The 22,157-nt window shown below is 34.3% G+C and overlaps 1 protein-coding gene across 1 annotated transcript in view; it reads right to left on the bottom strand.

The window, feature by feature from the left end:
* Nucleotides 1–22,157, bottom strand: part of CFAP54 (cilia and flagella associated protein 54) — a 120,566-nt gene that overhangs the window by 46,736 nt on the left and 51,673 nt on the right. The window contains exons 30-49 of the mRNA XM_052667723.1: nucleotides 21,406–21,495; nucleotides 21,009–21,135; nucleotides 19,961–20,066; nucleotides 18,881–19,029; nucleotides 17,929–18,159; nucleotides 17,379–17,515; nucleotides 16,720–16,895; nucleotides 15,711–15,938; nucleotides 15,269–15,492; nucleotides 15,035–15,170; nucleotides 12,975–13,089; nucleotides 11,781–11,933; nucleotides 11,069–11,263; nucleotides 10,262–10,349; nucleotides 9,621–9,827; nucleotides 7,989–8,055; nucleotides 5,461–5,643; nucleotides 3,566–3,652; nucleotides 2,504–2,626; nucleotides 900–953 (exon numbers count right to left, since the gene is read on the bottom strand). Coding sequence (XP_052523683.1) covers nucleotides 900–953; nucleotides 2,504–2,626; nucleotides 3,566–3,652; nucleotides 5,461–5,643; nucleotides 7,989–8,055; nucleotides 9,621–9,827; nucleotides 10,262–10,349; nucleotides 11,069–11,263; nucleotides 11,781–11,933; nucleotides 12,975–13,089; nucleotides 15,035–15,170; nucleotides 15,269–15,492; nucleotides 15,711–15,938; nucleotides 16,720–16,895; nucleotides 17,379–17,515; nucleotides 17,929–18,159; nucleotides 18,881–19,029; nucleotides 19,961–20,066; nucleotides 21,009–21,135; nucleotides 21,406–21,495 — 2,876 coding nt within the window. The remainder of the gene's footprint in view (nucleotides 1–899; nucleotides 954–2,503; nucleotides 2,627–3,565; nucleotides 3,653–5,460; nucleotides 5,644–7,988; nucleotides 8,056–9,620; nucleotides 9,828–10,261; nucleotides 10,350–11,068; nucleotides 11,264–11,780; nucleotides 11,934–12,974; nucleotides 13,090–15,034; nucleotides 15,171–15,268; nucleotides 15,493–15,710; nucleotides 15,939–16,719; nucleotides 16,896–17,378; nucleotides 17,516–17,928; nucleotides 18,160–18,880; nucleotides 19,030–19,960; nucleotides 20,067–21,008; nucleotides 21,136–21,405; nucleotides 21,496–22,157) is intronic.

A 22,157-nucleotide genomic window follows, 5' to 3' on the forward strand; every position in this document is an offset into this window, starting at 1 on the left:
TGAGGCTATAGCTTCTGTGATCAATTTTCCCATAGAAGATGCATCTAACCCTTTGTTTGAGTTTTAGTTTTCTACATTGTCCATAGCACTCTTTTAGCTAAAGCTACAAAAAGCACATAGGTAAACTGTAGTTCATAAAACAAACTCAAAGGAAACTCTGCTACAACTTCTCCTAACTAGAAAGGTGAGGCAAATAAAAAATGTTCATCATTCTATCTAGAGTTCACTACCCTCACTTTAGAATAATACATTTAGAAGTAGATAGTCTACACAGCTTTGCAAAATCAGGAGACCGATAAGAACTGCATATAGACTGTGAAGTGTTCAAATCAAAATCTCAGGAAAAAGCACAATTGAGAAATGAATCTGAAAGAAGTGAAATTGAAAGCTGTCAAGATAGACATTTTGTTTCTATCTTCTAATATCAACTGCTGTAAGAGACACATAACCTTGCAGTAAATAAGAGATGAAAGTGAAGGGAAACAGTTGTTCTTTTTTCTATTTTATCAGTTTGGTTTTATGGTATGGCTTTTTTGCTGTTCCTGCTAACATCTACTACTACCTGCTCAACAGATGTGACAAAGCAATTAAAAATGAAAAACAAAAAAATCACCGATAAACATATAATTTTAATTAAAATGAGAATTCATTAATTTTCAGATTCACCTTTTTCTTTCAGCTCCAATCTAAATTAGGATAAGCCTATGAAGACAATTCAGAAGGTCAAACAACTGCTGTTCTTGGTATTTTAGTAGGATGAAAAATAGTTGCTACTTGTTGCAATGAAACTATTGAGGAGAATATGTTTTCTATTAATTTGTCTTTACCAAAATATGTTTTCCAAACCAAATCTATATGTCCAGCATTAAAATTTTGGTACTTTCAGGTTATTTTTTTACCTGTAAATTTGTAAAACTGAGGAGAGATTTTGAGGAGTCAAAGTACAGTAAGCTCTGTAAAAATCAACAGAATAAAAAATTAGTAATGTGTTACAATAGAAGTATGAAATAAGCATGTTAGCAGAGTAGCAGACAAGTATAATGCATTTCCAACTATTTTTTATGGCCCAGAAAATATCAACAATTGGTATCTATGGGCTTCACATTTCTAAACAACCTGAAACCAAGATCTACCCCTGCAGCTCCTATGACATTCACCAGGACTCTTCAACGTGAACAGAAGGAAGACAGAGAAGTAAACCAACAGAAGTCCTCTTCCAACAAAGATATTGGCCACCATTTGCCATATATGTTCTTCACATTCCTGAGTCCCAAAGCTAACTCCAGACTTAGCACATACCTTCACTGCTATTTAGCAGAACACAGAGCTGTGAATGTAATGAAAGGGCAAAGTACAGGTCAAGACAAACTGAAGACTTCCAACTCCTTTTGAGGGCTATAAAAACAACAGATATTCTTTGATTTATACACATTTTGTTTTCTGAATCCTAACCCTAATTCCAATCCCTGCACAAAAACCCTTTACCTTTTCACTAATCTGTCTACAGAGGGGAAGGAAAAGATAGAAATATAAAGATCATTTCCAGCCTTCATCCTAACTGAGAGTTCTACACACAACTGACACTTGCGTTTTATGTGATTTTTATTAATTCTTTCATAACATCTAACTCCAAATATAGCCTTATACTATCTGTCAATCCCTGAAAAGTGAACCCTTCTCCTCAGTCTGAGAATCTTACAGAAGTCCAGCAAGAATTTCTACTTGAACCATATTGTAACAAGAGTCCTAATGCTGAACTTTTTCTGCTGTTCATCCAAGATTCGTTCATCTATGAATCCCACTAGAAAAAATACAGGTGCCAAAATTAACCAGACCTCATTCCAACTCTGTAAGTTGTTAATACAATATCCAAATTTTAAGATGGTTTCATGGAGTATTTTAATCTCATTAGCATCAGTAAGGATTAAATACATTCCTTACTGTAGCCACAAAGAAAGGAGTTTTGCAGAATGAATTCCAGAGAGGGGGCTAATAACTCTGTATGGCTCAACTTTGTGAAAATGCAACAAAGCTTGTGCTCTAAGGAAAAAGACTGAGTTTCAGGTTTTTATCTTTTCTTGCAGTTTGTACAAAAGAATTATTGGTAAGTTCAAAAGGTCTGACTGCTTGTCAAATATATTAAATGTAAATATTTGACATCATAAACTTAGTTGTAATTTCCCCTATTAATTAGCTCAGACAGTTGGCTACTGGGAAAAAAAGATACTGCTGCTTTGTGCTCATTCTAGCCATTGCAAGGCTGCAGGACAAGGCCAGGCAGGCCACTGATCCCACTGCCCCATGTCACCCCAGGTTCCGTCAGCCCCAGAGACCACAGGAGGACCAGGCACCAGCTCCACACAGTGCCCCGATGTCCTGTCCTGGCCTTGGTGATGGGAATTTTGCCATGCATCTCAAACGGGCTGAGAATTGAATCTTTATGTCTCTTTAATGAAGAGAATTGAAGTGTTATATTTCAATGTTAGGTTTAACTGGTGTTTACCTTCGTTTCTTCGGGTTTTTGGTACCCTGCCGGTATTTTCCATGGGATTCTTTCTCCACAGTTAAGTAAATACAGTTCATGAAAGGCCTCTGTAAAAAATCCTATATCTGTAAGTACTTTAATCTGTGAAAAAACAGCAGAGGCTTGTGTTTAATAAAAAAATTAAAATCCAGCCTTTTTTTTTTCCCTTTACATGAAATATATTTAAAGGTAATTTTCAAGAAGATTTGACAACTGAAATAGTGCATGGATGGAGAATGTTCTGTAATGAAAAGAAATCTCTAAGCGAAAACTCAAATATGGGTCTTAAAAGAAAAATGAGGTAAAAAAATTCATAGCCTTCTTCAAAAACTCCTGAGAAAGGAAAAGATCTTAATTCATGCAGTTATAACTTTGAATCATAGTCCAAGATCAGCCACTTATTGCTGTTAATGTCACAGTACTCAGCTAGTCTCCCTAATCCACTTCAGCATTTCCTGAAAATATCTAAAAGCAATAATATTTTTACTCTTACAAGTTATGTTCCTTAAAAAAAGAGGAAAAAAAAGTGAAAACATTAGTAAAATCATAAAAGTCTGTTCCTAGAAGTCTGACAACTGGGTTCCAGTATAAGACTAATAACAAATCTGAAAGTGAACATTATAAGTAAATAATTTAAGTTTTGCACTTAGGACAACATAAGAGAACAACAGAAGAAGATAAAACATGAAACAATGAGTATGGATTTAAGAGAGAAAAATCTTATATCTTTAATGTTAATATCTGCTAAATGGAAAGTAGAAAAATGATGGAACTATTTAGCACTTGCTGTAAGTCATCAATAATAAAACTCTAAATCACTCTACATCCTACAAAAAATGAGAATATAAATATTATTCATTTAGAAAGTATTCCTATTCTGCAATCTGTTTTATTAAGAAATACTGAGGATCAGCTCCACTTTAAAGCACCATTTTTCACTTCTATATGAAGACGTATTTCATCAAATATATTTAACAAAGAAGTGAAAAGTTTATTTCAATTACAATGTGCCATGAAAAAAAAGAAAACTTCTTTGATTACCTTGAAGATTCTTCCTTCAATGCATTTAGCAGTGTCCTTACAAATCTCAGAAACAAAATATTGGTATAACGTGAACAAAGGTAAAATCTGTAGGAAAATATTAGGTCATTTAGTTATGAATGGTATAAAGGGCTCAGTTACAGAAATGTATAGCACAAGTTTATATCACAAATACATTGATAATAAAGCAGTATTGCTTTCACTGCCACATACCAAGATGTCACCCCTATTTCCCTTATGCTGTATGAAGGATGAAGATTTTACAAAACTTTTCAGCTGGCTATATACAACTCCTAATTGTTTAGCACTATGTTACATGAGATTCACAAAGTGCAATGTAAAGTTTCTCCAAAACTTCAGGTTTTTTGTTTTTGTGTTGTTTTTTGATACTATCGGTGAGTAAACCTACTGGAAAAATACTGATATAAGGGGTTTCTAAAACTGTCTGCATATTGATGCCACAATTGTTTCCATATAAGCAGCAAAATGATGGAATGCTCTGAGCTTTAGAATATAAACACTATGGAGTCTAGCAATTGTCTAAGTGAAAATATATCAATTGTAAAATAAACTAGATGATGAGGAGACTTTTTGACCAATTCATTTCTGTTCAATTACATGCTTTTATGAGGAAAAAAATACATGAATGTTAAAAAAAAAAAAAACTTTCTAACAAGCACACTGTATAAAAGCTTTCAGAAGAGGCAAATCATAACATCCTTGTTACTTCCTTGTGAAACGTGCTTTTATTTTTTCATAGAATAGCTTCAGAATTTGGATTACAAGAGCTTCAGGCAAACATTTTAATTGTACTCATACTGTTTCTATCTGAAATTCCTAGTGCTTCTACAAAATTAATCTTTGAAGTCTTTTTTTTTTTTTTTATAAAATTTTAATATTGATATATTAAGATATATGTCAAACCATCTCAGTGCTCATCATCCAAAACATTCCTACACATTAAACATTCAGTGGAAAAGAAGTTCTCATTCTGCTGAATTTGTTATTGCTTTGACTATAATCTATGGCCTGGATCTATAATCTGCCAGAGCAAGTGCAATAAGTATCAAAAATGCAAGCAGCCAAATTAAGTATCCCTGCCTCCAGGTAACTGTTTGTTCCTTGATCTCCAATAGTGAGGGCAAGTTAGATAAAGATGACTAACAAAATGAGCTCTGGTAAAGAAAGGTGGTAAGAATCATCAACCAGAGACAAAACAGATACTTTGCCTGAAGTTCCAGAAGAAAGCAACCCAGTGAATGGTTTGCTGACAAAAAGGAGTAACACGTTGTCACTCCACCTCCTCTCTAGCCTCTCTTCCATCTCCACCTCCAAACCTATCCTTCTAGTCACACAATCTTATCCCCTCGCGCTGGCTCTGCCACTTGTAGGACCTTTATCTAAGTGGATTCACCTCATTAAAACAGCAGCAAACTATCTGTATACATATTACTGTTTTGATTCAAAGGTGTTGTTTGTTTTTGTTTTTTTTTCCAGCTGAGAGTTGATTTATAACGGTATCAAATTGACAAGATATAAGAAAAAAATGATGTTGGAACATACAGGTGCAAATAGGAACGGGTACAGAACTGCCCCTTTTCAGTACTAGTAAACAACAGAATCTATTTATTCCACTGTATGGCACTGCACCCTTGAAAGAAGTTAGATTAGAGGTCAGTTATCAAATGAAGGCAATGGCCTCATGATCAACATAAGAAGGAAAGTATAAAAGCAGTCCATACAGAGTAATAACAGAATGTGAGAAAGTTGCCATCAAGCATAATGCAGAGATATTTTAGTAGAGCTTCCATGGTTTGTCATAAATACATCCAAAAATGTGATAAAATTTTATAAACTTATAAATAAATAAATAAATGCTATTAAATTATACTTACTGTTAAATTTTGCTTTGCACAGTGCAATTCAGACATAAGGAAATTCAGACTTGCAACTACGGTGGAGATGTCAGCTCTGTAGCGATCAGAGAACAAGTCAATTCCAGGAATAAGCACATGTATTTCATACTGTGCAAAGTCACAGTCAGATGTGGGATGTGGAAGAGAGGCCCTAAACAGAGTCTAAAAGCAAAAGCAATGAACTATATGTAAAAAGAAGTATAGTCATTAGGTGAAACATTAAGAATCTCTAACTCCTGAGACTCGTAAATGACTTCATAAATGAAACCAAGTCAATGACAAAGTACCTAGATGTTTCAGGATGAAAACAGGAAAAATACACATTTCTAAATGATTACTGATTTGTATGTGAACTTGATGGAGAAGAAAAAAAACAAGAGGCTATAACAAGTTTATGGGCAGCATTTCATGGCACAAGCAGAAATAAAAAAACTGATATAGGTGCAGAAAAATAATCATGAAAGATTCCTTAGCAAGTGCTCCCCAAGCAATGAGAAATCTCCCTAAAAAGCCAATGGCATTTCTCTCAGATTCCTAGTGAAAGTATCCCAAATAAACCTTTTGAAGTACTGGAAAAAAACTAGTAAGTCACTAGGGGTTCTTAAAGACTCATTTGATAATGCTTAGGATAAGATTCTGATCAGCACATCGAAAAAATACAGTGATGCATTCAGACATCTCCACAATCAAGGAAAATACCAAGGAAAAATTCACTGCAGTGAGTTTGGAGAAATATTCAACCTCCTTATCAGTAAACAGGTGTTTCATGCAAATGTCTTCTATCACAAGAAAAATATTTTTCTTCCTTCTTTTTTTTTTTTTTTTTCCTTAAGCTAAGAGCAGTAGTTTGATTTTACTTACCCTTAAGCACTTGCTCAGTCATCACCTCAGTCATTACTTCTGAGACACACTATTTAAGTCCAATTAGAGGTTGGTTAAACCTTGGACATATTGCATTTAAAGTCATTCTGAATAAAATGTATTTCAAATTGTATATAATAGGACATTTCCTCTAAAATATGCCTAAACTAAGTGAACTATGTACTGTTATCTTTCTGAATTAATAAGTACCCTGCATACTATAAAAATTGTAGGAAGCAGTTTCCATTTTGCCACTACCTCTGTGCCATATAACCTGACCAGAGTGTCCTAAAATATTCAGCCTTTATCTAGGTGTAGTGCAGCTTAAGTGATATAACTTAAACATTCATCTCTGTGAAGGCAGGAACATCAACATTGTCTCTGATGTTGGATATTCCTTCCCTATTGTGTTTATCATACCATAGTTAACAAAGACACACTAGACAGACACACTCAGATCTCAGATATTAAAAAGCCTGAAGTCAATACCAGAGATGGAATTTAAATAAGGTTTAAAAGATCTTTCCACATCACAGAACAAACTATGGGCTTGAACTTGGCAAAGTTCAGTAACTTGATTGAATTTTTCAAGACTCTCACCCTGCAAGGTGCTCCTATCTCAATATCAGTCTCAATTTTGTCAAGTCACAATTATTTCTACCATTATATAGCTGTAACAAACTGTTAGTACTATTTTTGTCAGGAGGAATCAAAATTGTTCAGCTTTGTACCACCTGCAATTTACAGAGCTAGAAGCTAATCATAATTCTCCTATACATCTGTTTCTTCAACTTGTTCTCCCTTTGCTGAAATTAACAAGGCTTAAGTATGACCTAGGATAGGTCACACAGTCACAATCACAGCTGGCGCGAGATGTTAGAAACTGGCAGCGGTTTGCTTCTATAGAGGCCAACTGACTTCCTGTTGCTGCACTGAGATGAGTTAGCATTGACCCCAGTGGAGTCAGACTGACAGAATACCTGCAATTATTTTTTTCCAATATCACTTCAATTACTGATGTTTCAAAGCCTCATTTTAGAAGTAAAATGAAACACTTCTATTTCCTCCATAGTTTGTTCCTGAAAGCTTGCAAACTTAATTTTAGTAAGCTTATTTTCTTAGTAAATGAAATTAAATAATTTGATTACCCACTACTTCTAGAGCAAATTTCTTTTGTATATTAATAATATAAAAAAAATACTTCTCAATGCTAAAGAACACACAAAAAATGTTTTTCTAAAGAGTCTGTTCTCCTGTTTGAAAATGTATGACAATCTGTGAAGACTTTGTTCAATGTACATCATCTCAATGACTGAGTATCCTCTTGATACTATCCACTTCTTGAGCAAAACACTTCAAAAGATATATATTTGACTGCCAAATACTTTAGTCATCTTCACTTTTCAATATTTCTTTGTTTCTTGGACAGACCCATGTCTTATTGAAGTGGTAATTTTTAGGCTTTAGAATTGGAATATTTTTAAAAACAGAGAATAAATGTGCATAAATTGTCAGTTACCTCTGATCTCCAGTTTTCTGTTACAATCAGAATGAGAAAGGAAATATTATAATAGGATGTTACTGAGATTTAAATATTAGAAGCAGTTTGTCATCTTTGTGAATTCTAACTGAAATTGTATGCTTACCTTAAAGAGTATAGCAGAAAATTGGCAATATTTAGTTCTTAATCTCACATTTGATGTTGTTATATACCTAAAGTACAACAAATAATAAGAGATATTAATGTGTCCATCAATATAAATTATTTAAACCCTTTTTTTAATGTGGTATAATGATGATACTAACACAATCTAGATGTTTTCCATCTCGGAAAACAGCTGCCTCTTCTGTAAATAGGTGCTCAGCCATGTCATGCAAAGAAAGAATCATCTGACCAAAGGCATACCTAGATAAAAGGAGTTGTCTAGACTCCTTTTAAAGTTATGAAAGAAAAATATGCAATTTAAGAGCAAAATTAATCTCATCTCAAACTAGAAAGATAAAGCATGTTTATAAGATTTTCTTTCCATAAGGGAAGCCTAGCACACGTGGACTTTCAATGGTGGCTGTTCACCTAGATTAAATGAAACTCACACACTACCTCACCAGTTTTAAACCATCATGGTAGCAGGGTATTGTATCCACAATATTCAGAATCTTTAATGCAATACTAGAGTCCTCTAATGCGCGTTTTACAGTCATAATAAGTAATTACAGAAAGAGCAACTTAAGGATGGCTAACAGCCCAATGTGTGTCTGAGAAAAGATCTACCTAAAGGAGAAGCTGAGAGGATACTCCATCCAGATCCCTATTAGTATTTGGAATGGATATAAAAGAAGTAGAGTCATAGCATAAAGTGCAGCAAACATGTACCACAATCACCTGAAGAGGTAGCTCAGGATTGGGTCCTGCTGTGTGCCTGTGGCTGCATCACAGCTGAGAATTACAAGAGCACATAGGGGTTTAGAATCCACACAAACTGATTCCTTTTCATAGGAGTGCTAATTCTGTGCTGCACAATGCAATTTCATGCTGAAATACCCATGTTAATGCTTTCAAAAGTACTTTGGTTTACAGATATTTTTCAGTGCTATTACTAGGACCTGCTTGCCAGCTAACACAGTTCACTTAGATAAAGCTCTGCCTTTTCATGGGTGTAACGTTTCTAAGGTCACTTGGAACTGGCTTAGATAATACTTCTAAGTTTTAGATTTTGTACATTTTATATAATACGTAATATATTGAGGAACAGCTCAGAGTTACATCCATAGTGTTTTACCAGCAGCCAAGCAGCACTGGACTGAAATGTTTATTGATGGCAGACTTTCATACAGTAACTCAAATTTTATTTAGTTGTAATTCACCAGAAAATGAGTACTTTAGGCAGCAAATCTGTCCTTAGGATACATTAATATTTAATACATACAATGACTTGGGGGATGTGATATTTCAATTGAAAATCAATAAGACTGTGAAATCCTTGTGCTTATGACTCTTTATCATTTTGTTTTATTTCCAAGATCTCTCCATATAATATACAGCTGCAATTATGATCAAAGATGAGCACTACAGGAAAGGGAACAAACACTATTCTCCAAAAGAGGAACTTTCTTGAAATTTTTTTTCTTCTTTTGTTGAATATTCTTTTACAGCAACTCTCTAGCATTTTAATTTAATTTCAAGTTGCCAAATGTCCTGGATGAGCAGTTCTTTTAAAATATGGAAGAAATATATACACCTACATAGATATTTACAAATATAATAATAAAATACTTACTGAGCTATCTTAGCTACTAAAACTGCTGCATGCAAACATCCCCAAATTCCAGCCTGAGATAAAAATTTCTGACTAATATCAGTAGATCTTCCAACCTCAAAGCACTCCATAGCATTTTTTGGAAAGCCTAACTCTTGCCAGGTGTTAAGAATATCAGCAATGTTGAGTGTTTCATCAAGGGCTTGACACCAATGTTTAAAAGCAGCTCTGTAACACAAAAAAAAATTTACTCATCATATTGCTGACATTTTCTAAAGCAGAAGATAAGACTAGATTCATATTAGCTCTACTGTCCAAGTTATAACTAATTCTGATTAGGTCAAAAGCAGAAATCTAGGTTTGACGGAAAGATACCATTCCTGGCCAACATGTTCATTTGGACATTTACTAAGATTACACTGACACAAGATAAATGTTACCTCCTAAGTACACAGGAATGCTTAATCTTACAATTAGCCAGCAAAGAAAGATAAACCATTGCCAGAGAAAAATCTCTCAAAATATAGCTAGTAGCGAGATAGATGAAGGAAGTGATACAGATCTCAAAACAGCACAGGAACTTACAAGACAGTTCGTATGAGTAAGAATGACAGTTTAAAAAAAATGAATCTATGCTTCTTTTTAATCCAAGAATTATGTACCTTTTGTTTCCAGCAAAAAAGTGAAGATTTCCAAGTTCATGTAGAGCCTGAACTTTGAGGTCTCTCTGGTTGTTTATTTCAAGGATTTCTGTTATTCATTATATAATGAAGAAGAAAAAAAAAAATCATCACACCATTAAGTCAGCTACTGAATCTTGAACTAATTTTGCATAAAAAGTAGACATGCATTGGCATGCAATTCATTGCATAAATACATTTTAAAGATTTACTAAGCTTGTATATTATGTCTTCAAATGTATAATTTCTTATTTCTACTAAATCTAAAAACTAGATTACTACATATTTACAGATCTGTTTACCTAAACTGTTGTACTTTTTTTTTTTTTTCATTGACTGAGAAAACATTCTGAAGCTGAGCTGTAAATATATGAGTAAAGCATTATTAGCAAGTAATATACACACAAACTAACAGGTTCTCATATTCCAATGTAAAGAGCACAAAAGATCTGCTTCCTAGGGAAAAAATATATATACAATGAAATTAAAATGACTTCCTTGAACATGACATCCCAATTTTTAATTTGGGATCAATCAGTGTGACACCACAGAAGTAATAATTTTTCATAAGAAAAGACACTGTAGAGGTGACGACCAACGAATGCTTTGTTTTGAAGCTAATATACATTTTCAGAATTAAGAGAGAAGCTTTTGTACTTCTGGTGACCATTTTCCACACAGTTATAGCTTTCTGATAGAGGAAACACTGGAATAAACAGATAGTGAGCCCAAATAAGTAGAAAGGTGATAAGTGTTAGCAGTAAACGGAAATTTATAAAAAGCAATTACCAATTGTTTGTTCATAGGAAGAGACAATTAATGAAAGCTGTGAGTGCGGTATTGGTTTACTCTCAATGCTACTGGAGAAATTAAATTTTTCTTGAGAAGGGTCACTCGGTGTTGGTAGAAACGCCAATTCGGCTCCCACATTAAATTCCAGCCTTCTATTTGGAGAGATTTGACTGATTGTTCTTCCAACATTTTCTAGATCAGGAAAGCAATTTATATGAACAGTTCAGTAAAGTATTGTACTATTTCTAATACCAAAAATATTTCCATGTTGCGTTATTCAAAGAAATACATGATTCCTTTGTGCCTTCTTTCAATCTAGTTTCCTATGTTCTGATTCTGTCAGTGTGTCTTCTAATCAAGCTCATTGGTCATAACTCACTGGAGAGCACATCAAAATGAAAATGCAGGGCCACGCAGAGAAAATAAGCTTGATAAGAGCTGCCAGTCAGTCCTCCAATGGAGGTCTGACAACAGAAAGACAAGTTACATATTTGTATGAGAAAAGTTTTTATCATCCAACTGAGAGGCACAAATCATGTCAAATCCAGCTTAATACCTGCATTTAAAGAATTTCATGCATAATATTATATGTTAGCTCTGACTCTCGATAATGATTATAATTCATTTTTTAACGAACTGTCTTCTGCTCTGTAATATATTAACTGCAAACACACTTCACTGCTCAGAAACACTTCAATTAAGTACTCACCTTGTGTGTATGCGAGAAAAAGTGAAAGCAGTTTTCTGCTGTGTCTCAATGTTCTGCTGTGATATTTAGATTTTTTTAGAGTTTCTCTAAAACATTTCAGTGTGTCCTTTACATCAAGAGGTACATTAACTATGGGTTTAATTTGAGTGCCATCTAAAAGAAATTAACAATTACGGAGAATAATTTTGGTATAAATAAACATATATTTTTATGAAAGCAACCCATATATGCACTTGTATTCCATAAACTAACACCAAAATTATCGTAATGTAATTGTCACTTTTGTTTTCTGTTGGATTATGAATTACAGCAAAATACTATCAGTCAGGAACAACACTTCTGAGCATTTGTGTCCTTTTCAGTGTTAAACTGTCACATGACATCTACATTCCATGAATTCCATGCATCTCAAGCTGATATCTCCTCTTTGCATTCTGATGTCTTTAGTATGGGAGCAAATATCTATTTACAACTGCTGGTCCTGCTTACTACTGTAGCTTCCTGTAACTTCTACATACCAAACCTGTCAGCTGGCATGCTCTCTCCACTGCATGCATAGTATTATCTACTCTGCAGTATTATTCACCATTTAATGACTTTCCTTCACTGAATTGCACACAAAGCCTTGCATGAAACGTCCTGACATCTCTGTAGTATGAGGAGCTACGTTTTACAAACTTACATTGGTAATTAAAACATTTTAATCCTGACTGGAAATAACATCCTTACATGTAAAAAAGGCATTCCATCACTTCATAATTTATCTCAATTTTTGTGTTGTTTCCACCAGTAACAGTGAACGTTTCACATTAACTTCTGGGTATGTTGCTTGATATTCAACAACACCTTCAGAAAACTGAGCAAAGACCACCAAGCTTACTTAACATCCTGTGGCCATCTTGCAGCTGGACAACAAATGCTCTTCTCTGCTTTCAAATGCAGTCTTTGCGTTTCCAATGTATTTGGAAAAGTCTTCACAGCATTATTATCCAATCAAAATATCAACAATAATAATTTAAAGACCATGCTGATCTTATATTCAAAGAAACATATTATAAGAACAATGGATGGCCTACAGTAAGGAGGAAAATAAAAAACACAATATCGAGTAGGATTAAAGAAAAAAAAAAAAAGAAAAAGAAAAAAAACCTTTTGGGAGAAAACATAACTCATGACATTGAAATGTGTTCTGACCTGCACAATCATTTTTCAACTCAGGATAGAAAAAGCAGTCGGGAAAGATCAGTACACTAGCAGAATGGGCAACAGGTAGCTGTAGATTCTTCCCTATATAATCTCTGCAGCTCATCTGAAAAACAAGTTTACTTTCACAATCACTGAACAATATTTAGAAAAAAAAAAAAAATGTTTCATGTTTATAGTTAAACATCTAAACAGTCATACATCACAAAATCAGAGATGACTAACTTACAGAAATACTAATGACTCATTACTAGCATCCAGGTTAATAAGAAGTAAAATATTCACAATATTTAAATAGTAGATATATCATGTAAGTGTAAAATTTTGTATCTCGATTTTATATCTTCAGGGATCAGAGTTGGAAAATGTAAACAATTCATATTAATGAATTAAATTTCATGTAGTGTTTGCCATAATCATAAGCAAGCTATTGATATTCAGCAAACAAACACACTACCTTTCTTAATCTAGACAAATGCACGTTTGCAAATAACCCGGAAGTGTATGTATGCCTGAAGAGCACACTGCCTTTAAAGCACAATGTCATCCCGAGGAAGGATACCCAAAATAACTCTAAGCAAATAACAGGATCTAACCCTGTGAGAAAGGCAGATTTCCATAAAAGTGCATTTAGCTTCTATACTAAATGCTAATCTAGCATTTAGTTGTGTTGATGTAGCCACGTCACTTCAGGAAAGAACAAATCAATTCAAAGCTAGTTCCAGTCTCTCTGAATAGCATTGCAAAATGTTGCCATACTCTCTTCATTTCTAACTTGATGCTGTCTTTTTTGAGCACTCCTTATTTTCTATTAAAGGACATTAGCCTTCATTCTGTAAATTAAGATGTTTTCACAACTATGATTGCTTTTCCACACTGCTCAGATCACAGTGGTGTACAATCAGAATCATAGAATATCCTCAGCTCCCTTTGCAAGTCCTGAGTGCCTTCTGAATGCCTTGCAGGTATTATGCAGAAGTTGTCTCTAGGCGAGGCAATGGATCCGAAACCCAAAACAAATTCAGAACTATGCCTAGTTGGATTTCCAAATTGCACTTTCCCCTTCTCCTTTGTGTCCTGTGTTTATATTACAGAATCACAGAGTTGTAGGGGTTGGAAGGGACCTCCAGAGATCATCGAGTCCAACCCCCCTACCAAAGCAGGTTCCCTACAGCAGGTCGCACAGGTAGGCATCCAGGCAGGTCTTGAACATCTCCAGAGAAGGAGACTCCACCACCTCCCTGGGCAGCCTGTTCCAGTGCTCCGTCACCTCACTGTAAAGAAGTTCTTGCGCACATTCATGCAGAACTTCCTGTGCTGCAGTTTCCGGCCGTTTCCCCTTGTCCTGTCTCCACTCACCACTGAAAAGAGTCCGGCCTCGCCTTTCTGCCCCCCACACCTATTAGTTAACAGAAATGTATCAAAAATATAAATCATGCAACTTCTTAAAAATAAAGTTAAAAAAAAAAAATCCTGATTTCAATAGGTAATTCCAGGAAAAAATGGAAGTAGGGATATCAGTTTAGTAAACATAGCCATGTCTTCTAGTGAAAGGAACATGCTGAGCAGCTGAGTTGTTTGTTTGTTTGTTTTAATAAAGTATTGCATGTTTTTTCTTGGCGTTGTCAATGCTTGAGATAACTTCATGCAATTAATTGAAAAGTAGTCTTCCAATGCAGAAAGAAAGCAATTTCTTTGATTTAATTTTAATTAATCACAAAGATTATGCGACATCCAAATAAATGTTTTTCTGGTTAAAAGAGTAGCATCAAGAACTAACATGAAAGTAGATTTAGGCTCATAATATGGAATGAGTACATAACGCATGGAAGAAATGTTCTCTGGGTCAGCAAGTGCAGACCTCTGCTGTTGTAGAATCATATCATGAAAGCCCTCTCATGCACTTCAATCCATTACGTTTATTAACTTCTTATTTTAATTTTCTATTTGTGAACATTATGGAAAACCATATTAACCTGATCAGTGACCATATTTTTCTTTATTTAGTCAGCATTAACAGTTAATATCCAAAAAAGATATCTGTGGTTCACCTTATTTGCATTATCGGATAGATATTTTGTGAAATGAGATTCATGACTATCCGGGCCACTGAATTGCTGTATCCTTTCCAGTAGTTGCCTCTGAGCATACACCAGCAATGGACTCACTTGTTCTGTGTATCTCTCACTGAAAGAGAAAGCAAAGCATAGTAATTAATCAAAATAATAATATGTCTAAATGTATAATGCTGCTTTTTAGTTTTTGTCAGAGTTGGTGTAACTTACTGTGTAAATACATTAAACTGCACAGCTATGTGTACCAGTGCTTCCCATTTCTTCATTTGATACAAAAATTCTAATGTTTTAAGAATCAGATTACATATCCATTTCAAGTCAACCACATTCACATCATCCAAGGGAAACTGTGGATGGAAATTCGAACCACCATTCTCATCAGTAATACCTCCTAAGCAACTGGGAATGCAGAAATCTCCTTCAGGCTCCACAATCTACAGCAAAACAAAACAAAACAAAACATTATTCTACCTGTTACTGTCAAAACTATTTTTGGGAGAAATCAAATTATAAAGATTAGAAAATACTGTGCTTGTCTGAAAACATTTATCAGAAAATAACTTGGAGATATGAGGGTGTAAAAAAAAGAGTAAAAAAAATTGTCTCTACAGAAGGCATGAATATAAAGGGTATATTGTCTTTGTATTTTTACCTTAAGAGAATTGCTTGCTTGTAGTTCAGTTATCATATCAATAATCATGTCTGATGCCAAATAAAATGGCAACCAAACTGTGTTCCTAAGAAACTCCCTGGTAATGGGAAATGCATCCTTGTGGGAATGGGAATGGTTAGCAATTGACTGTGATTCTTGAGTATAGTTCCACAGTTCTCTGCATGCATTTTGAAGCAATGTCCAGTGGCCTCCACGGTGAGCAAGAACCTATGCACATTGTTCAGAATTATACTTTGGAAATACAGAAATGAAAAACTTCATTTTTTCACTGCAGAGCCTAGGCAGGATTAATCTTTCAAAATTACACTCAAAATATCATCCTTAGTAACAGATTCTTTCTCATAATTTCGATTTATATAAAGCATTGCAAAAACTTAATTTGGAATTTTTCATGGAAGCGCTAATTAATAATTGTTGCTTCCGGTGTGAGAATAAGAAAACAAATTAATTCATATCACCTAAAAGTATATTTTTTACTTGGTGTCAGGAAGGTTTACGGGAAGACTAGGCAGACTACTTTTCCTTTCAATCACTGGTCTTTCTGCTTATACCAGCAAGACATCCACTATGGCCTATAAAGAGCAAAATATGTCCACAAGTACTTGAGAAAGATTTAACAAACATGAAAGGGAAAGTTACAAAGACTAAAGAAAAATAAAACACATATATGTTATTATATGTTTGATAGGGATACATTATCATATCATATCATAGAATGGCCTGGGTTGAAAAGGACCACAATGATCATTTAGTTTCAACCCCCCTGCTATGTGCAGGGTCACCAACCACCAGACCAGGCTGCCCAGAGCAACAACCAGCCTGGCCTGACATTTGATACACTGTACTTTGACATCTTGCTGAAGATGGGAAATCATCTTCAAAAAAGTTTTCTGAAGTGTCTTAGGACATTTTACATGTAAAAAGTAGTAAGTTTTGTAATGCAGTGTTTAGTAGAAAGTAAAATTTTTAGTAAGAAAATATATCTTACTGCTGCTCTTCTTAAATGTAGAAAGATTTTTGTAAAATGGTCCAATAAAATGGTATCTGATGGAAACTGCTTGCGTTCTTTGGGAGAAAGTGAGATGGATATTTGCATATCATTTGTCATTTGAGTTCGAGGTGCATCTCTTCCCCACAATTTAGTGTTGTGCTCAGAAGATCCATCTGAAGACAGAAAGTTCACTGGTTAATAGTGAGTTAAAGTTCTCAAAAACATAAGAAAAAAAATATATTATCAGACAGCTAGGATTTTTGTGCCAGCTAAATGCTTCAATATTAGGAAATGCCAAAGTTAGGGTTATCATATTTATAAGGTTATGATATTTAAAATATAAGATGCTTTTACTTAAGAGGAGGAAGAAGCAGAAAGCACGGTAATGTGTACCAACTAGTTTTTAGCCTTAAAGCCAAAGCATGACTAGTCCTAGAAGTTACCAAATTTAAGGAAGAAATCACCATTTGGCAAAATCATAAGAATCTTTCTTGAAGAAACTGAAGTCTCTTAAAAGGAGAAATTATGAAGAAGGGGTTTTTTTTTGAAAAAAAAAAAAAAAAAAAAAAAAAAAAAACAAAAACCACTGTGATATGTGTAGAATTGTTTCATTATTTTATTCTTTACCAACTATCATTATCATTAAAAGTTCTTACATTTTTTGGTCAGCTCTGAAGGTGACTTCTCAAGAGGAAGAGGATTTGATGTTCTTCTGTTACTCTCCAGAGCTTCTCTCACCACTACAGTTCCAGAATTATTTAATGAGAATATCTCAGGATCCAGAATACTGTAACTGCAGAGTGGAAAAAAAGAGAATCAAAACTAATAATACAGAAGAATTTTTATATGAACACACACAAAATTCAGTTTCTCAAAAGCAGGTTTTCATTGTTTTTTAGCTGCTTTAGCAACCAGTTGAACAACAGTTGAAAGATACAAACAACCAAAAAACACTGCAGAATATTACATTCCAGAACTTTCAGGAGACATAAAACCTGACCAGTCAAGGAAGCAATCAAAAATGTTCATGCCACCTGTCACACATATGTCAAAATGTGTTAAACTGTAAATTCATTCATATGTGGAAGATGAACTGTGTATAAGGCAAGCTGACTGATGATACTGTTATTCAAATCTATTTGTATTAATGGCAATAGTACAGTAATCAACATTAATAGCAAACACTGATAAGTCATGAAGATATACCTGTCTTGACGACGTGAACCATAAATTCCAATGTTATATTGTTCTTCTAGCTTCTTTTTAAATAAGTTGTAGTGTGCAATTGCCAGATAAATATTCATCTGGGACCTCCAGGGCATCTCTTCAAGACATATCTGATGAAACTTCTTTTGGTTTAAGTAACTACTCACAATTGGTTTCAGCAGTACCACTAAGGTGTTGTGAGCTACTTTTCGTAATTCTTCTGTAAAATTCCTACAATAAATTTTAAAAAGCAGTAGCAAAAAAATGAAACTGTGTTTTCTCAAAGATCTAGAATCCTGAAGAATGATGAAATACACAGAAATATCCCATTACATATCCAGACTTGTATTTAACTCAGAAATCACATTTCTAGCAAAATGATTTTTGCTTCAGTCAAGAAAATCAATTCTGCTTTTCATCTTAAGGGTGCTTAACACACTCTAAATCCTACATTCTACGAACTTCAGTAAGATATTTATTTTAGTACCTAAAAGTGTTTAGCTCCATGTCTGAAGTTACTTATAGTTCAATCATTCAAACAGATTATTATACAAAATGCAGTGTGCACTTCACAGTCTGCTCAGGAGATGAAGGATCTACTATTTTACTGTAAATTTGGATCATTCTTTTTATTGCTTTGTTTTAGCAGCTAACCACCCTCAATTTGAAGAAAGCATTCCATTTCAGATGTGGATGCTTGGATTTAATTTCCAGCCACAGATTTTTTTGGTTGTTGTTTCTCTGCCAGACCAATTCTGCATGACCTGATATTTTCTCTTTATGAAGATGCATAATGACACTGTAGTCAAATCACATCTCAATTTTTTTCTTTTTGATAAACTATAAACAGATCTCTTTAACATTCTAAAATAATTTTCTACCTTGTGTTTTTTTTTGTTTGTTTGTTTGTTTGTTTTCCTGTAAATTAACCTGGCAGTTTATATTTATTTACCTTTGTGCTTCCGGAGATTTCATTATGTTTGCATGTTTTGCAAAATACTGTCTAAGAGTCTGCCTCTTTCTAGTAGCACTCGGGGTTTCTTTTCTTTGTTTCTTCAAAGCTGATGCTTCCTTCTTCTTTAAAGGTGAGGTCTCCATACTCTTTGGAAAAAAAATCCCATGACAATCTTAAATAAAATTCAAATATTTATTTATATCTATATTGTCAATTACTTGAGGCATACAGCAGTTTGGCTTATGCAGTAGTGTAACAGAACTGAATATAAATTCTCAAAATGCTTTTCAAAATATGGCAGGTAAAGGAATTTTCTGTAAGGGATGTATCAAATACTGATGCTAAGATCCAGACAGGTATACAAATTTTCTTCCATATGCCATTGTTTTTTATCTCAAAAATAATGGGTTTTTTTGTTGTTGTTGTCTTTTTTTTTTTTTTTTTTTACTATTATAAATACTAAATAGTAAAAATCTGTAATGCAAAAACAGACAGAAGACTTTCCCTCATCTGAGATGCTAGCAGCATTACAGCTTCACAAGAAGGTTATGAGGGAAAACCTCTTCCTCAAAAATAATACAAATCCATTAGGATTTGTCTTAACTTGGAATAAAAGCAAAAAATGTTTTGTTTAGAATTCTTTTAAAAGACACCAGTGAATGTCTGCAGAGGGAGTTAGTAATGAACAACTACTCATAAAATGTACAACATACTGCACACACACACACACAAAAAAGCCAAAGCTGATCTCTCTCTCCTAATGTGATGGTACCCAAGTCATTTCATATTAACTTGTTCTTCTAAAATGGGAAAATTAAAGCTTTCATTGATTTTGGAATTCAACACTCTGACTGAAATGTCCCACAACAGTTGGTCTTTCAGAGAAATCTAATGTGAACATTTCTTCCTGTGCAGAGGTTTACTGAAGGCTAGAGTTTATATCTCAAGTCTTAGCAATTACACATGCCTCCATCTATAGTTTTTATAAGACAGCTTTTAAAACAATACATTTGTGCTTATAGCATTGCTGTCAAGTAAAGACAAACATGACCATGACTCTTAAGAAGTAAAACTCACTCTCTCCTTAATTCCTACAGTGTACTTCTTGGTGCCCTCAGGCTCACTGGGAGAGCTTGTTTTACATCTTGGAGTTTCGTTGATACAGAGAACGTGGTTGTTCCTCCTGACAAATAATAATGATAAAATTATCATCATCACGTTAAACTCCTTTGATATTTAAAGGGTTATCTTTGGGAACAGGTAAGGCACATGCAATTCGTATTTCACTAGAGTTTGTAAATTCATCAGCTTTTCTTTCTTCCCATTCAGAAAGAGAAAGCGCTCACCATCAAAACACCGATGAAATCTGAATTGGTAGGTAACATCTCACTCCTAACATATAGCTATGGGAGTCTGATGAGAAATTCCTTATATCCAATCCCCCAATCATTTTTTTGTTGGTTTGTTGGTTTGGTTTTTGTAATAGAAATTCCTGTTGCCTACAATATGTGAGAAGATCTAGAAGTAACACTTCCTACTTTATTAACTTGGCCCACAGTGTCAGAGATGGTGGTGGTATGGCAGCAGAGATTGAATCTTCCCACCAATATTCCATGAAATTTTGTTGCTGTGCAACAGATGGCAGCAGAGAGACAGTGTGACAGGGTGGTGTCTGAAATGGAAGTGTGTATGAAGGAAAACTGTGTCATTGAATTCCTAAACGCAGAAAAACTGGCACCCACTGATGTTCACTGATGCTTGCTGAATGTTTATGAAGCAAATACTGGATGTAAGCACACAGAAAGTTGTATTGAACGGGCAACATTTTTGCAGCAACAATGCCATGAAGTAGTAGTTATAAACAGCAGGTCACCTCCACCAGATTTTTATGACTGTGGCATACAGACTCTTGTTCATTGCTGGTGAAAATGCATAGCTAATAGTGGTGGCTATGTTGAAAAGGAGCGTTTCACAGCCAAGAATTTGTCCTATCAAATATTGATATTCTGCTCTTTGTGTCTGTTGTCATTTCCATTTACAGAGTGACCTACATACAATTCACATTTTCTGTTGCAACTGTAACATGGATGAAACTAAGTAATAACTTAACCATAACAGGACCTACCTTTTCAAGTAAGTTTGCACATTTTCTGCCCATTCCAGAACACTGTGGAATTTCTCTTCATTCAGGATTTTGTGCAAAACTTGAATAAAGAACTCTAGAAAACGTGATTTCTTTCTGAATTTCATCACTGCAATACAGTAATAAAGAACTTTTAACTATGTTTAAGTATTTTAGTTTTTTAGTATTTAGTATTTAAGTTTTAAGTTTTCCTCACATTTCTAAATGTGACCACATTAAAGATTTTTAAGCTATGTTTTAATACGTTCTAAATATATGAAAATAGAAAGATGAAAAGTTTTCTAAGAGTTTATTCCAAGCAGTAAAAAGATTGTTTTCTTGGAAACTATCTAGAGAAAGCAAGTCTTTACAACTAAAATATATGTCTATTTTATCCTACCTTCTCGATAAGCAGTGTTTGATGTCCAACATGAAATTATGGGGTAGAGGAACAAAGGATCTTCCTGTCCTGCAAGCTCTGATCCACGAGCTACAGCAATAAACAAATAAAACCCATTCTGACAAATAGTGACAGTGTTCAACAGAAATTGTACATGGAATCATAACTGAAGCAAAATCCTTCTTTGGCATACTTTGCTTTTAAATGTCCCTGTCATCTAGAGAGAAATTCAGAAGTTTGCTCTCCTCTTCTAACACAAGCATCTGTGCTGCTTGGGCATTAAGAGCTTATGGATGAGACTGATGAACTTCCAGCTATTATGCTAATGAGTAAGTGTCTGGAGTTCACCACATGTCTTACAAAGTTCCACATATATAATTTATGAAGATCACTTGAGCAGTAAGAAGTGTCCAGACTTTATTTTTAAAGATGTACAGAATGAACTTCACACATGATGCTATTAGTGACTAGCACACGTATGCAAGTGTTTGCAAGTTCCATGGTTGAAAAAGATGAATGCAGCTAGTCCCTGAAAAGAGTAAGATTAAAAATGGACTCTGGAACAACCATTTGAGGTAGTGGATCAATAACTGCATCCTCCAGTGGCGACAGTCTGTTGTATGTAAATAGTGTGAAATCAAATACGACAGACAAAAAGATAAGCAGATTTTTAATTATTTTTAAGATCAAGCCACAACCTATGTTAGTACTTTCTCCTATTTGACAAGTTCAACAAGATAGTATTTGAAACA

This window comes from Tympanuchus pallidicinctus, unplaced genomic scaffold (genome assembly GCF_026119805.1).
Source record: "Tympanuchus pallidicinctus isolate F22 unplaced genomic scaffold, pur_lepc_1.0 scaffold8, whole genome shotgun sequence".
NCBI classification, from domain to species: domain Eukaryota; kingdom Metazoa; phylum Chordata; class Aves; order Galliformes; family Phasianidae; genus Tympanuchus; species Tympanuchus pallidicinctus.